General features: G+C 43.6%; 1 protein-coding gene across 1 annotated transcript in view; it reads right to left on the bottom strand.

Annotated features, from left to right (window-relative positions):
- The window catches only part of C2H8orf74 (chromosome 2 C8orf74 homolog), a 29,654-nt gene extending 28,386 nt beyond the window's left edge, over positions 1–1,268 (bottom strand). Inside the window, 1 exon segment of the mRNA XM_045988014.1 lies at positions 1,221–1,268. Coding sequence (XP_045843970.1) covers positions 1,221–1,268 — 48 coding nt within the window.
- Positions 1,269–17,230: the final 15,962 nt, after the last annotated feature.

Below are 17,230 nucleotides of genomic sequence, written 5' to 3'. Positions count from 1 at the left end.
AACAGTATTCATTGTTTTTGCACCACACCCAGTGCTCCATGCAATATGTGCCCTCTCTATTATCCACCACCTGGTTCCCCAACCTCCCACTCCCTGCCCCTTCAAAACCCTCAGGTTGTTTTTCAGAGTTCATAGTCTCTCATGGTTCATCCCCCCTTCCAATTTCCCTCAACTCCCTAGGAGAAGGAATATGTCTTACTTGGTGAAAATTCAGGCATTTTAGTAGACTAGTTGGGGGAAGGGGAGCTTGATCAGAGTCCTAACTGTAAGAACCCAATTCACCTGAGAGTTTGTCTTGCTTTTCCAGAAAGATTCCTGTAGAACGTCAACAGATGTAGGAGAAGCAAGTGCCTTTTAAAGACGGGGTAAGTCAAGGTGCAGCATGAAGTAGAGACCCACTAAAAATGGGAGTGTTGCAGCTCTGGATGGGGAAATCAGAGCTGGCTGGGAGATCCCCAGCAGCTGGTGAGAGCACATGCCCCAGGGTGGGGAGGGAGACCCCACCAAGAAAGCCTTTACCTGGTGCCTGCCCATCAGCTCATGGCTGCAGGTCAGAAGCTGATCTGTGCTTGGGGTCCTCTTGTCTGATCTCTACAGCAGTGCCCTGAGACACCTCTGTGGACAGCCCTTTTCTGCAAGGAGCTTGCAGAGAGCTCCAGGTCCTGCACTAGGGTCCTCATTACTCCACAAGGCCATCCCTATTTGCTCATGTCTTTTGGTCTCAGCATTGGCTCTGAGAAATCAACAAAATCTGCCCTCTCCCTGCATTAAAGTAACAATGCCCTCCACCCCCCAACCCACAACCACACACACACAACCACACACATTGGCATACAACCCCAAAGGGCTCAAGGGCCCTGAGTTTATCTGGTGGGAGGTGGCATCCCATGGTAACAAGCCCCAGGGGTCTCCCTGGCCCTCCTCAGAGTAGAGGAAGGACAGTGTCTTTGTGCTCGTCTCCTCCTTTGCTCCAGCCAGGCTCTGTTCCTGCAGGCTGGGAAAACAACCTCTAAGCTCCAAAGGCTGCTAAGCCTTTGGCCTGGCATTCCAGCTGGGACAAACTGATTGGGGGGCTCACAGGTGGTGTGCTAGGAAAGGAGTCATGTCCAAGGTAGACACCTTGAGGAAGAACCATCGAGGTGCCACTTCTCACACACACACACAGCACACTGTTTTACCAATCTGAGCAAACTCTTTTAAAAGCTGTCTTTTCTCTTCACCTGAAATTGGAAGACTTTTTTTACTCCCTGTGGTGTTAAGAGTGCCATGGCCCCTGCATCCAGTTGCTAGGAGACCTAGCCAGGACTGACTCAGAGTTTCTGGAACCCTGGAGGTGAGTGTGCCAGCTTTGTGAGATCATGAAGACCTGCTCTGAGGTGGCTTTTTCCAGGCTTCTTTCCTCATGACCCCTCCTCTCCGGCCGGGTTCTGGGTCTCATTCCCCCACACCTGTTTCAGGGGTCTTGATCCGTTTCCTACAATGTCCAACCTCTCCTTCACAGGAGGTGAGATTTCTCATGCTTTCCTGTGAACACTCACAAATGTCCCCCATCCTACATCTCCTTTAACCCAAGCCCCACTTCTCTCCTTCCTTTCACAGTCAAGGATTTGTCTCCATGTTTTCACGGAGTTGCTGTCTTCATGTCTTTCTTCACTGACTTTCCTCCAACCAAGACCTGGTTTTAGATTCATTCTTCTTTGCTGGCCAGTAGCATCTGTGACTCCCAGTATCCTGCATCCTGACTTCTCTTCAGGGTGCAGAAAACAGGTTTGTAGGGGTGTCCTCTAGCTCAGTGCCCAAGCTGCCACAGCCAAGATGAGTAGGGATTGAGTCTCTTCTCTTGGGGTTGATAGCTGAGCCATCTGATCATGGGACTGCCTCCATTGGTACCTTCCCAGACATCCTTGTCTCTTTTGGTTTGGGCCTGGCAAGGGAGTTTCTGGCCCGAAGTGAGAGCTCACAGATCATAGCCCTACCCTGTGCCAGGGAAGAAGTAAGAGCTCCCAAGTTTCCAGCATCCACCACTTTAACCATTAAAAGTCATTATTCCCATCAGACCCATGGCTTCATCAAACTGGTTTCATGACTCACCTTTGCTACCCTCATGGACTTCAGGGCCCTTGCTACCTTTTCTTCCATGAGGAAGACCTTGGTTAGGGCCACTTATTTACACTCCTGCAAATTACTAGGGACAAAGGGATGGGGAAGTGTTGCCCTTCCTTCCCATGAGGCCCTCAGGCTCCTCAAGTCAACTTACCCATTCTCTTTTCAGCAACCCTTGCATTCTTGTTTATCTCATGGGGGGTGTCCCTTTTCAACCTGTGCTTCCTTCATAATGGATCCCTTTTCATCTTCATCATCCTTGGCTGATGTTTCTTGATTTCATTTCATTTCCTTTTTTTTTTTTGTTTTATTTAAATTCAAGTTAGTTAATATATAGTGTATTATTAATTTCAGGATAGAATTTAGGGATTCATCAATTGCATATAATACCCAGTGCTCAATTACATCAAGTGCCCTCTTTAATGCCCATCACCCAACTGTTTTCTCCCAAAGGATCTCTCTACCCTTCTCCTCGCCGCCTTCTCTGAAGACTTCTCTTCCTCTATTTGTTCCTTACATGTTGGTTTGTCCATTGCTCTATCTTATCCTTTTATCCTTCTAAGCCACATATTCTGTTTAAAAACTCTAGCACTTAACACAAGATCTACCCTCAATACATTGTTAAGTGCATAATACAGTCTTGTTAACTACAGGCAGTATGTTGTATGGTAGGTCTCTAGAACTTATCCACTTTGTATAACTGAAACAACATATCCATTGATGAGCAAACCTTCACACTCTTCTCCTAGACCCTAGTAACCACCATTCTACATGCTGACTCTATGAGGGTGACTACTTTAGATACCTCATGTAAGCAGAATCACATGTACTTGCCCTTTTGTGACTGGCTTCTTTCATTCAGCATAATGTCCTTAATGTTCACAGCTCATGTATTCTTGAGGCATTTTCTTTTCCAGTTGCATAACTTTAATGTCCATCCATAGAAAATGACTTGCAAATTCATGCAATGGATGTGTCCAGTCTCCTCTGTCCCCAGCTTGGAGTGTGCTGTTGTGCTGTCTCTTCCCTGAGAAAGGATGACAGGTAGCTCTGCTACTTGTTAAGTTTGAGAGAGATCACAGGGTCTCAGGGCTTCTGTGGGGTAGAATCCTGATGCAGGTGTTTGAAGGAGTGAGTCCCCAAGTCTAGTGCTACTCGGTGGGAGCTGTCTCTATCTATAGTCCTGAGGTAAGTGATGCAGGCCAGCTGCTGTGCCTGGACACTCTGATGCTCTTCCTTGACTTCTTTCCCAAGTAGTGTTGGGCTGGGTCTCGATATCCCAGACCCAGAGCCCCTTCTCATCTCCTTTCCCATCCCTCTCAATTTTCTCTTTATGGCCACAACTCTCTTTGTTACATCAGAAACTCAAACAGGCTTAGAAATGAGATTTTATTGTTGCACATAACTAAAATGTCTTGGGGTATGTTTAAGGGGAACCTAGATCCAGGTGTGCCAATCTCTATTCATTCTCAGGATCTTCCCCGAGATTTTCCTTTACCATCTCTTTCCTAAAATGTAATTTTCACTTCCCTTACCTGGCTAACTCTCATGGATTTTGCAAAACCCAGCCCGCACATCAGCTCTTCTGGAAAGTCTTTCAGATCCTTCATCCTCAGGATTGTTAAGCATCTCTCCAGCTGTTCAAGTAAGCAATCTGTGGGATGTTCCTTACTGCTTCTCCCCCTGTTCCTTTGAAGATACTCCAAGCTTTACCAACTTTACCTTCTAAATATTTATTGAGATCCTTCTTTTCTTTTCATCCCCATTGCTACTTACCCAAGTAGAGTCCCATCAATTCTTGCCCCCAATCCCTTCACCCTTTCTCCATACTGTTGCCAGAGTAAACAAACAAACAAATTTGATTATGGGCTGGAAACAGGCAAAGGGGAACTTGCTAGGGTGTTCATAACATTCTGCATCTTGTTTTGGGGGTTGGTTACTCAGGCTTATATCTTCACTTAGGATCTCTGAATTCTATTTTATATAAATTACATTTTCCCCTTTGTCTACACATGCAAATACATTCACACATAAAACTGGATCATGTCAGTTTCTTGCTTCAAAACTTTTAATGGTTGCTCATAGAGTAAGTCCCAAAACCTTCTCAGGGCTTAAAAGTCCCTATAATGATCTGGATCCTTCTTCCTTGTCCAGCCCATCCTGGCCACTCTGCCCATGGCCACTTTTCCAGTCCTCCTCTGTCCTCCCTCCAGAACTTTGTACACACTATCTTATCTCCTGGAACACTCTCTCCTCCCTCACTCTGCATCCAGCATTCTAATACCTCACATCTCAACTTTATCATCTCTTTCCTAGGAAACCTTTCCTGAATCCCTGTGACATGGTCTTTTAGTACTAAATGCATCACTGGCAGCACTTTGCTCATCGTAATTTTTCACTTTGATTAAACATTTTGATGATGTGTGTTTTTTTTAAGTTTAATTTTATTTTTTCAGTGTTCCGAGATTCATTGTTCATGCACCACACCATGCCTGTTTCCGTCTAGATCATAAGGCAAGATGGCATTTTATTTTCTTAAAAGATTTTATTTATTTATTTCACAGAGTGTATGAGAGCACAAGCAGGGGCATCAGAGAGTGAGAGAGAAGCAGGCTCCCTGCTGAGCAGGGAGCTGGATGCGATGCAAGGCTCAATCCCAGGACCCTGGGATCATGACCTGAGCTGAAGGCAGATGCTTAACCAACTGAGCCACCCAAGCACCCCAGCATTTCATTTTATTGATGAAGATTTTATTTCCTGCTCTACAAACCATAGTAGACAGAGCTGCTTGTTGACTGGATGTGACTATCATAACAGCAAGATATTTCACCTGTTTATTGAGAACTTCTCCCTCAGCCTGCTTTTCCCATGACAACATGAACAATGTCTTCCTCTCTGGGGCCCTGCTGCCTTGCATAGGGCCTGAATGGTAGCTGGCACTCAGTAAGTGTTTTCTAGTTGAATAACTGGAAGCATCATGAGGTGATATTGACAGGAGGAAAACAAGTTATATCTGCCTTTGCACTCGACTCATTTTGACCCCAGCCAATGTTCTTTAGTAATTTGTGGACTTTCTCAGATCTCCTCTGCAATCCATACAAAAACCACAGATTCCAGCACTCTTAAACTTAATGGTATTTGAGGCACCTTTCCGTATTTACTTTTTTTTGGGTGTGTTTGTGGAATTAATATGTGTATATCAACTCAGCTATGTTAAAGATCTGTTTGGTCATAAGAATAATTTCATATACTTACCAAGCAATGATTAAGAGTGTTTTCAGTTAGTAAATAGTGAGCACTATGTTTCAGAAACTTTAACTATCTCTTTGAATCCTTGCAATAATTCCATAGGTTAGATATATTAATGATCATTCCTTTTTGGCATATGAGAAAACTGAAGTTTAGAGAGATTAAGTATCTCTCTAAGAGATTAAGTACAAGATATCACAAAACTAGTGTTGGAACCCTGACCTTAACACTAGGCCATACTAACCACTATTGCAAGATTCAAGAGTTTTCTAGATAAGATCTGGACATTTGGGTTCATGGACTCCAGTTAGTGCTCAAATAGAGTTTATGTAACTCCTCACTTTAGGCTACAGTATACCTTTGAATGATTCAGGGGAGATCTGACCATTATTTTTCTTTTTATCCTTTATCATCATCAGCAACTTTTTTGTAGCAGTCATCGTGTTACCCATTAGATCCTCAGACCTTATTCATCTTGTGACTGGAAGTTTGTTCCTTTTTACCAGCCTCTCCTTATTTCTATTTCCCAACCCCAACCAATGACAACCAACCACTCTTGAACTCTCTGTTTCAATGAGTTTGACTTTTTTTTTTTTTAAAGATTCCACACATAAGTGAGATAGTTTTTGTGATGGACTTATAACGTCATCATAGATCATCCATGTTGTAGCCTGTGCCAGAGTTTCCTTTTTAAGGCAGAATAATATTCCATCATATGGGTAGACCACATTTTGTTTATCCATTCAACCACTGGTGGACACTTGGGTTGTTTCTACACGTTGGCTTTTGAGAATACTGCTGCTATGACCATGGGTGTTCAAAGAGATCACTGTAATTTGGAGTCTTACAGGATCAAAAATAAAACTGCTTCTATACTTCAAACTGAACAATCTATAAATAATGGCTTAAAAATGACAGCCACAGTAAGTAAAGACTGCTATCTCACTAGGCAAAGACAATGATCTCCTAGTAAAGATAAGATTAAACCTTCCAAACAGAACATTGTTGGAAATTACCTCAGGTCAGTAGTCCTATTTTATGGGCTAAAGTATTTGCTGTGGCCAATAGAAAAAGGTCAGCAGCCTTAAAAATTAAGTCTAGATAGGATCTTTGGTTCCGTGTGGTTGGTTGCACATGGAATCAGTAGGAACCAATGAGAACCAAAGTCACCTAAGTTTTGAGAGATTAATGTTACCATCGAAACCCAACCTGACTTGCAACATCCCATGACTCTTAAAACAAAACTACTCCGATACCTCCAACCCCAAATAAATGAGAGGTGAGCTTTAACAATTGTGAATTTCTAAGAAAAGTCTCCCAAACATCATTCTGAGATGGAGCTTGGAAAATAATGGATGAGGTAAAACTTTCCAAGAGAGGAGAACTATGAGGAAATGCTTAAAGGAAATTCTCTCAGAGGTTGAAGCAACTGTCCAGGAATATAATCCATGGCCAAGACCAAGAGCCTACACTGGTTCTATTCCAGAGTATTCCAGGATTGCCATGAATCAATGAATGCTGTGGGTTTCCCATTATTCTCTCTCTTTCTCTCTCTCTTAAAATTATCTTTTATGGGAGTTTTAAAGTCAGTTATCTTTGCTTTCTGTCATTGCATATGAGGGCTGCTGGGGCAGATTCTTTGACTTAATGGTTTTTAGACCTTGGGCCACAGGGACCATATTTATTTTTATTTTTTTAATTTAATTTTATTTTTTCAGTATTCCAAGATTCAGTGTTGATGTACCACACCCAGTGCTCCATGTAATATGTGCTCTCCTTAATACCCACCACCAGGCTCATCCATACCCCCATCCCCTATCCTCTCTAAGACCCTCAGTTTGTTTCTCAGAGTCCACAGTCTCTCATGATCCATCTATCCCTCTGATTTATCCCAATTCACTTTTCCTTTTCTTCTCCTAATGTCCATGTTATTCCTTGTGCTCCACAAGTAAGTGAAACAATATGATAATTGACTCTCTCTGCTTGACTTACTTCACTCAGCATAATCTCCTCCAGTCTCATCCATGTTGATACAAAAGTTGGGTATTCATCCTTTCTGAAGGCTGAGTAATAGTCCATTGTATATATGGACCACATCTTCTTTATCTATTTGTCTATTGAAGGGCATCTTTGTTCTTTCACACTTTGGCAATTGTGGACATTGCTGCTATGGGCACATATGGCCCTTCTTTTCACTACATCTGTATCTTTGGGATAAATACCCAATAGCGCAATTTCAGGATAGTTCCATTTTTAATTTTTTGAGGAATCTCCACACTGTTTTCCAAAGTGGCTGCACTAACTTGCATTCCTACCAACAGTGTAAGAGGTTTCCCCTTTCTCCACATCCTCTCCAACATTTGTTGTATCCTGTCTTGTTAATCTTTGCCATTCTAACTGGTGTAAGGTGGTATCTCAATGTGGTTTTGATTTGAGTTTCTATAGGGACCATATTTAGACATGATAGAAAAGAGAGCATCACTCTTCATGGGCATGAATATGAATATGAAGAAGGGTATTTATGAATGATGTGTAGTTCAAGGGGCTGGATCGCTTTGTGGTTTGTCCAGTATTTATTCTCCCCTAGTCATACCAATAGGACTCCAATCCTCTTAAGATTGCAATGTATGCAACTGAAAAATATTTACCTGCCTCCCTTGCGTATTGGAGAGATTATGTAACATTTACCCTGGACAGATTTTCTGGGCTTTGAAAATCCTACTTGCCCTTTATCCCTTTCTTTCTTCCAGTTTTGAATGTAGAGATGATCACAGAAGCAATAGCAGTCATGTTGCAAACACATGAGTGAGAATCCCACCCTGGAGTCTCTGATGATAGCTGAGGCTACTGCACCAGCCACTGACTACAGAAATCTGAACTTTTGTGTTATGAGAGAAAAAAAACACCCACTTCTTAAGCCACTGTTATTTGGGTTTAGAGTTTTGTGTATCTACACTCAGTCTCTCAGTATTGCAGAAACTAATTTCTGAGGCCCAAGTTGGGTCAAACCAGGTCATAAGATGGATCCGGCAATGGGGGTTTCTTGTTCACAGAAATAAAGTGATTTGCCAGAACCAGGAAGTGGGGGCGTTTAGGTTGCAGGATATCTCCCCTGGTTACCAATGTGCATTGCACGTCCTACTTCCTGTCAGGGCCCTGAGAAAGAGACAGTCATCAGTCATCTTGGAAGACTTTTCCATGGCTGGGGGGTGGGGTGGGCAGGAAGTCTGCTCATTAACATAAAAGGAGTCCCGTTAAGGACAAATTATTATGAGAAGCCAAAGGTCTACCATGTTTTGGACACTTCTCAGAAGGTAAATTTAGGCTTTTGAGCATGCAACCTGTTAGACCTTAGTTTCCCTGGGCAAGGACCCCTGGAAGTGAGATGGGGGAGGTACACAACAAAGAAAGGTTAGTTTTAGGACCCAGTAAACCTCAGCATGTTTCTAAGCATTCATTTATTCATTCATTTACTCAAAAATGTTTATGAAGCATGTAAGAGAAACCATTTTGCCACAAATGTGAGATATATAGATAACCTGTAAATTCCTCTATGATGTGGCCCCTCACCCAGCCCTGCCTTGGGGTATGCTCCTTCTTGAGGATTTTGAGCCTTTTCTTGCCTCTATCCAGAAGGCTCTTCTCTCAGGTTTGGCCTGGAAGAGAAACAGGGAAGAGCTTGTTTGGCCAACTCTTTCCACTCAGGACTCGACCACATGTCACATCCTTAGAGATGCTTTTCTCTCACTCTCTGTACCCTCATCCTGCTTTATTTTCCTTCACAGCACTAACCACCACCTGCCATATATTTATTTGCTATATGTTTGTCTTTTCCTCACTAGAATGTAATGTCCATGAGAGCAGAGTCTTCTCTTTGCTCACTGCAGGGACCATGTGCCCACAGCAGTGTCTGACACAGAGCAGACACTTTATATTAATTGAATGAATGAACAGACGCCTTGTCCCCAAGATGCCTCCAGTTTGGGAGAGGAGCAGATCAAGTCACCAATAGTGCTGTCTAAATGTAAGAACAACACTCAGGAGGCTGAGAGGAAGGGCACCTGGACCAGACAGGGATGGATGTCTGGAGAAAATGACTCTGCAGAGACAGAGAAGAACTAACAGGGTACTCAGGGTCAGGGCAGAGAAAGAGGATGGAGTCTGGGTGATTAGCCATGTGAGATTGGTTCAGGAACATTCCTTCCTCTAAGAAGAAATGGGTGGATGATAAAAGAAAGACAAATACTATATAATTTCACTCATATGTGGAATTTAAGAAACAAAGCAGATGAACATAGGGGAAGGGAAGGAAACATAAAATAAGAAGGGAGGCAAACCATTAGAGACTCTTAACTCTAGAAAACAAACTGAGGGTTGTTGGAGGGGAGATGGGTGAGGGGATGACATAACTGGGTGATGAGCATTAAGGAGGGCATGTGATGTGATGAGCATCGGGTTTTATATACAATTGATGAATCACTAAACTCTATGCTGAAAGTAATAATACAGTGTGTTAACTAAATTGAATTTAAACTGAAATAATAATGGTAAGGTGGGGGTGTGGGGTCATAATGCAAAGTTGAGAAAGGCCATTGTAAGACATGATCCTAACTTCAATGTAGGAAAGAGACATGTGGAAGTTGTCTTTAGGGTCAGGGGAGGCATCATTCTAGGGAGAGATTTTTTTTTTAGAATAACTTAATAGGCTTCTTTTGTTGTGCCAAGATGGCTTTTGGAGAATACTGGAGCAGAGAGCAGAAGGCTACATAAATAGCTCTGCATAAAAAGTGGGTAGAACATTCAGTATTTAACCTCACAATGGGAGTTCTTACTGCCAGTGAAGAAAGTAGGCATGGCCGTTAGGTAGGCAATCAACCTCATCTACTCCAACAACAAAGCCTTTCTACCTAGGAATAATAAAGCATTTCTTGGGATAAAAGAAGGGGCAGGGCCTTGGGTGTAGAAGAGGTGAAGAAACAGGGGACTCCAAAGAAGACCTTGAAGAACAGGATACAATGAAGGAAGCTGGGACCCAAGAAGAGGGACCACCATGAGAAGTTCTCACTGGTGGGGAAGGTGTGATGATCAAGGGCTTTGGCGTATGGGGGTGTGTCAGAGTCACTTTAAAGTGTCCTCCTTCACTGGGCTATGACATAACCCCAACTGCCCTTCTTTACCCCTGAAATCACAGACATCTATTATGCACAATGGTCTGGTTATGAAGAAATTAAGACCAATGTGGGGCAAAGAATGGTAACAGCTCAAAAGCTACCAGGTGAGAGAGTGGGAATTGAGCAGTATGAAAGTTCTAGTCCCACCAAATCCCTCCAGAGACATGGGGAAGGAGGCTGCATTTCCCATCAACATGGGATGGGGCTGGATTCTGTTTACCTTCTTCTTTAAGAAGAGAGTGACCCCAGTATGATTTTTACTTTACAATAGTAGGGCATAGATGATGCTATTGCTAAGGGAGAGGGGGCATGAATGGGGTTTGGTCAGGTGGGGAAAGCAGAGATTTGGAAGAGCAACTGTAGAGGATAGCCTTATATCCCCCAAACTGTAGAAAACATAATTTAAATAAAAGGATTTACCACACTTGGTGAATACATATTAGTCCAAGTCTAAAGTTTCCTTGAGAGCCTCTCTTGGAGAGGAGGGAGTGGTAGAGAGATCAAAATCCAGGGAAGGGCAAGTAGTGGAGGAAAAATTTTAATCCTATGAACGGAGAGCCCAACTTCTATTATCCTGGTCAGAGGTCTGTTGAGACAGTGACCTGGAGAAATTGGTGATGATTTGGAATAGCTAGAGTGAGGACTGACCTGACCAGAGAATTGTAGAAGCACTGAGGAGTAGCACTGGATGCTCAGATAATGTTGATACCATGAGTTGGCAGAAACTTCAATCCCCAGGAATGAATGAATTCCTCCAGAAGCTTCCCACCCCTGAGTGTGGAAAAGAAAAAGGATGTGGCAGGATTGATCAGAAAGACAGTGACTAAAGTAACATCCCATGAGCACTGGGTTGGATGCAAAGTGATCAGGGGCCAGGAAGGGGGCAAAGGAATCTGAGGAGGGTGACTAAGTTCTGGTGAGCATGAAGAACAGATATAGCAGGGATGGGGGAGAGAGAAAGAGAGCCAGAGATAGAAGACCATGGCCTGACAACAATCTCATAGAATTGAAATTTCCAGAACCAAGAATGTCCTGGGTCACCAGACCAAGGAACAGACATGGGTTTTCGCAGTGCTACACCCCTCCCATTTCTTGACTCTTCTCTCCTCATTCCCTTTTTGAAACTTCATGTTCTTTTTTTTCTTTTAATAAAATCATTCCTTTTCTTGGCCTATGCTGTTCTCCCCATAAAAAGCATAGTAGAGTGGGAGACTGATACCAAGCAGCCTGAATCTAAATTCTGGCTCTATTTCATACCAGCCAAATGACTTTTGGAAAGTTAACCTTTCCAGGATTCAGTTTCTCTATTCAAAAAGTGTGATAATAAGATCTACTCCATAGACTAGATGAACCAGCTTTTCTTGAATATCAATGAATGTTGTACACTTTTCAGGTATTCAGTGAGCCAATACACACCATCTGAAATTTCTTCGTGTTGCTTATGGTGTACAGTTGGCAAGAAGAATCTGGATTTCAGTCAATGACTATTGCATTGGACAATGCCTGTTCTGACTTACTACCATTATCTGGGGAAGCCTGGAGTGACGATTAATTTTAGGTATCAACTTGACTGGGCCAAGGGATGTCCAGGTAGCTGGTAAAATATTATTTCTGGTTGTGTCTGTGAAGGTGTTTCTGAAAGATATTCACATTCAAATCAGTAGACTCAATAAAGCAGATTGCCCTCCCAAATGTGGGTGGGTGCCATCCAATCTCTTGAGGGCCCCCAAAGATCAAGAAGGAGGAGGAAATGTGAATTTGTTCTCTTTGTTTGAGCTGAGACATCCATCTTCAACTGCCACATCAGTGCTCCTCAGTCTTGGGCCTTTGGACTCAGACTGGGACTTATACCATCAGCTCCTCTGGTTCTCAGGCTTTCTGGCTGGGACTGGAACTACACCACCAGCTATCCTCACTCTCCAACTTGAAGATGTGGGACTTCTCAGTGCACGGGACAATTCCTTATAACCTCTTTCTATATATCTAAATCTCTCTATATTCTACTGGTTCTGTTTTACTTGAGAACCTTGACTAATACACCTAGCTTTCAAATACAGAATGATCTCCACTCTGCACATGTATACACATCTGATCGGACTGAGTCCCACACCTGTCAACCAGAGGCAAGACTTGAGTGATTTTGTGGAACTGATCAGTCACGTTGATATTGAACGTACAATGCTTAAGTTGTCACCTTGTGATGGCAATGCATTCTCAGTCCCCTTCGTTTCTGCAGCTGGCTCTTTCACCTCATTAAATCCCAGTGAAGAAGCCCAAGTATTAGGTCATGTAGTTCATTCCTGCCTCTAAGAAACTCTTCACCTAAATGTGAATATTCTAAGAAAGGGTAGTTTTCTGCTCTCAGAGAGAGTGGATTTGATAATTCCAGGCTTCAGTAGTTCCCCAGAAGTGTTGCCAACATAAAGCCAAAACAATCAATTCAGTCTAAAGTCAGTAAGCGGGGTGCTCCAAGACTTGGTAGAGAGAATAGATGATGGATGGTTTTACCCGCCAGCTGGTTCTTTTAGGCCTTTATACACCTAATTCCTATCTCATACAATGACATCCTATTTCCTTTTCTGATTCGTTCAGGGAGATGGGAACCAGCCAGCCACCTCTCCCCTAGTTTCCCTGACTCAGGACTTGTGCTTCCATGGAGCGACCCCTGCCAGCACAGGCTGCTTGTGGCCCACCCAAGTGGCTGGAATCAGGCGGGAGCCCTGGTGCTGGGAGGGTGCCCCTGAAAGCCCATAGGGGGCTTTCATAGGGGCTGTGTTTAACAATCTTGAAGAGTGCACCCTTGGGCAGAAGGCCAGGAACAATCTGTGTAAACCACTAAGCTAATTATTCTCTCTGCAGATGGTGTCCCCCACTAATCCTCTCTTGGTTTGTCATAATCCAGTTCTTTTCTGAGGGGAGCTGCTGGGTGCCTGGCTTTTGTGCAAAAGGGCTATCTGCTAAAGCAGAGGAGATAGGGTGACTGCTTTATGGGACTGGGGTTCTGGCCTCTTGAGCCAAGGAGAGTGGCTGCAAGTACTGTCCAGAAGAAGGCCTCAAGCCCTGCTTTGGAGAGTGGGGAAGCATCCACACTGGCCTGACTTTCCACAGCTGGCCGTCTCCTTGGGGCTCAGATCGCTCAGAGGAGCTGGCCATGACCTTTTGCTCTGCAGAGGACGGTGAGTCTGTAGGTCTGTATCCCTTGGGGTCAGCCGCCCCAGTAGCAGAGTTTCTTAGCTCTGAGAAGTCACCGCCAACAGGGGGGCCATTTCAGCCTGAGACTCTGGGAGGGACGTCTTGAGTGGGATGCTTGTGGTGATGCAAGACTGGGTCTCTTACCCAGTCTGCTGGGCTGTTTGGAGTAGGTCATGTTTAAACACGGTGCTGCTGAGATTCAGGTTCCTGCTCGTTGATTTACAGGATATTAATATTATAGCCTGTCTGGTTCTCCCACCCATCCCGGGAAAGTGAACAATGCAGTCACTGGAGCCAGAGAGGGAGAAATCCCTCCTGAGGACCCTCCTCAGACTGGTAGAGTGGAGGGGGCACTGCCCTTCAACTTCTGCAAGGTGAAGATGGCCCATGGTGAGAATGTTCAGGGATCACTGTTGGTTCTCAGAGGATCAAGGCTTCAAGGGAAGGCTATGAAGAGCCAGGGTGAATATAAAGATTGGCAGGGAGAAGGGTTGGGGATCCCTAGGAATTGACGTAATTGAATTTTCTCTACTGGTTTAGATTAGCACCCATTCCTACAGAAGAAAGTGGGACATGGAGAGATTAAATTATAGAAGGGCCACAAAGCCAAACCCAGTTTCTGCCTCAAACCTCTTTCCTCCTTGTTGCTCTTTCTATGGTCATTCCTGAATAAAGACAAATGCCATCCTCCTATCCCAGGTTTACTGACCAAGAGACCGAGACTTGGGGTAGGTGGGTGATTTGAAGAGGGCACACAGTCAGCGAGGGCAGACTGTTAGCCAAGTCCAGTGTGAATGCCACTAATTGTCTCTGTGCCTCAGTTCTGTACCTTCCCTCAGGGTTCCACCCTACTGCCAACTCATCCCCTACTTGGAGGAGGACGTCCGCTCCATAGTATGGGGAAGGGGGCACAAGCCACTGCCTCCTGTTGTGTAACTATACAGGAGGAGGCCTGGGAAGGGATCTGGTCCCTTTTCTGGTCGAGAAGTGCACCTCAAAGAGTGAGAATATCCTCTGCTAGGGGCAATTTCTAGAGAAGTACAACCTGCATCAGTCTCTATTTACCCTCTTAGATATACGGATGTCGTCTAGAAATCCTCTTATTACAGTGACGTAAGACAGGCCTGCTTCCTTATTTAAGCTTGGGGGAAAGAGGAGAGCTGGTTGCCATTTTCTTTTTTTTTTTTTAAGAAAGAATTTTTTTTAAGGTTTGGTTTTTTTTTTTTTTTTTTTTTTTTTTTTGACAGACAGAGATCTCAAGTAGGCAGAGAGGTAGGCAGAGAGAGAGGAGGAAGCAGGCTCCCTGCTGAGCAGAGAGCCCGATGCGGGGCTCGATCCCAGGACCCTGGGATCATAACCTGAGCCGAAGGCAGAGGCTTTAACCCACTGAGCCATCCAGGTGCCCCTGGTTGCCATTTTCAATACCTTTATGCTTCAATGTATGTTTGGCTATGTGCATGTGGGGGTACATGCCTATATGTATGTGTCTGTGTGTGTACAAGTCTGCATGTGTAAATGTACATGCCTATAAGTTGTGTATATGTGAATGGGTATTTCTTTGTGCATGTGTATGCACGTGGGTGTGTGTGTGCGCATGCTGATACAGGAGAGCTGGAGGTGCTGAGAGACCACTGGACTAGCAGTCAGAATGTCTAGACCTGCTCTGGCTGGCTGCCTGGTACTCCTGCTCTCTAGGTCTTGGTTGTCCAGGTGGAAAGAGAGCAGGATGGACTAATGGAGGCATCTCTTCTTTACAGGGCAATAGCCTATGCCTGCAGTGTTCACCCGCTTTCTCAGCTCCAAGTGAAATAACCCCAATCCCTATAACCTTTCCCTGTAAAGCACATTTTCCAATCCTTTAATCATCTTGGTTATTTTCCTCTGAACTCCCTCCAAGATCCCTATGTCACTGGATAAGTATGTCGTATAAATTAGTCAGTGAATCAATCTGTCAACAATATCTCTTGAGCAACCACCCTGTGGCTTGCAGGAGGTGCAGGGCTGATACAATCCAACCACACAGGCACAGAAAGAGTTTTCACTGTGGCTCAGACCAAGGGTTCATTTGTCCAACAGTGGCCTGGGGCACTGTGGACATGCTAGAAAGATATTGTTCCTTTTAATACCACCATCTCTTGAAGGTCAGGGTTGTGTCTCAACATCAATATCTGAAAATGTTTAAGTAAACACTTAAGGGCACCTGCTTTGTTCAGAGCCCTATGATAGGCACGTTAAGAGTTAGGAAAATGAGCATGATGCTGTCCCTGACCACTGGGAGGAGAGGCAGGTGCAAGAGGTAGAGAGTAAAGGGTAGGTATGGAAGCAAAGAGGAGTAAGGGTGTCCTAAGAGAGAACTTGCCAACTTCAAGGCTGCAGATAGGACATTGGTATTCAATGTGGGCTGCTTTGAAAGCTTTTCTCCCAGACGCAGCATGATCAATAATAAAGTGAAGTAGCCAAAAGAATTCAGAATTCGGAGTAAACCAAACCTTTATTTGAATAATGATTTCACCCCTCATTAGCTGGGTGAACATTCAGGCAAGTTTATTAAGGTTTCTGAGTTTCAGGTTCCTTACATGGAAGAATAATATCTACTAAGAAGGATTGTTTAACATGACATCACATTTGTAAAGTGTCTGGTGCATAGTAGGTGATTGGTATTATAATTTCCCTTCCCCTGTCAATTCATTAAGGATCATTTGCTGGAAAGTCTTCAGCTCTTCTGAATGGATAAATATTGTTGGTCATACCACCAGTTGGGGTTCTAAATTCTGTGAGTTGATGATATGAGTTGACCTTTCTGAGCCTGCTTCTTTATTTATAAACTTCTACCTCATAGATCAGATTTAAAGGTAATAATTAGAAAAATTATGATGAGCAAAGCACTTCATAAACTATAAAACACAATATAGCTATTAATGGCTTAATATTACCCATCAGCTTTAGCTTACTCACCCATAAAATGAGTATAATAATAGTAATTTCTAGGAAGATGAAGTGAGATGACCAATATAAAAATAATTTGTGAAATTATAAAGAACTGTGGAGTCTTGTTCTTGTAACTTCCCTAAGCTTCAAATTCCTCATCCATAATATGACAGGATGGTCAATGGGTTCATCTTATGTGCCAACCTTGGTCATGTAGTAACTCATTATTTTACATGTGAATAGTGCAAATTTCTAGTTAATACCCTGCTGCTGGTTGCCCTGTGTCCCATTGGCCCCTTTGGTCAAAGTTACATATTGGGCCACTGTTACATTAGGATGCTTCTGGCTGCAAGAAACAGAATTCCCAGCTAAAAGTGGTTTTAAGGTAAGGGATTTGGTGTCTCATCTAACAAGAAGTCCAGAGGCAGGGTATTTCAGGGTTGATTAGTTCAGTGGTTTGACTAAGTTAAGACTCTGGAATTCTCTTGGCTTTCTCTTCACGGTCACATGGTGGCTATGGCAGTGCCAACAATCACATCTACATAATGACAACAATCTGAAGCAGGAAGAGATGAATCCCTTTTAAT

This window comes from Meles meles, chromosome 2 (genome assembly GCF_922984935.1).
Source record: "Meles meles chromosome 2, mMelMel3.1 paternal haplotype, whole genome shotgun sequence".
NCBI lineage: Eukaryota > Metazoa > Chordata > Mammalia > Carnivora > Mustelidae > Meles > Meles meles.
This window is presented reverse-complemented; position numbering and strand designations above follow the sequence as displayed.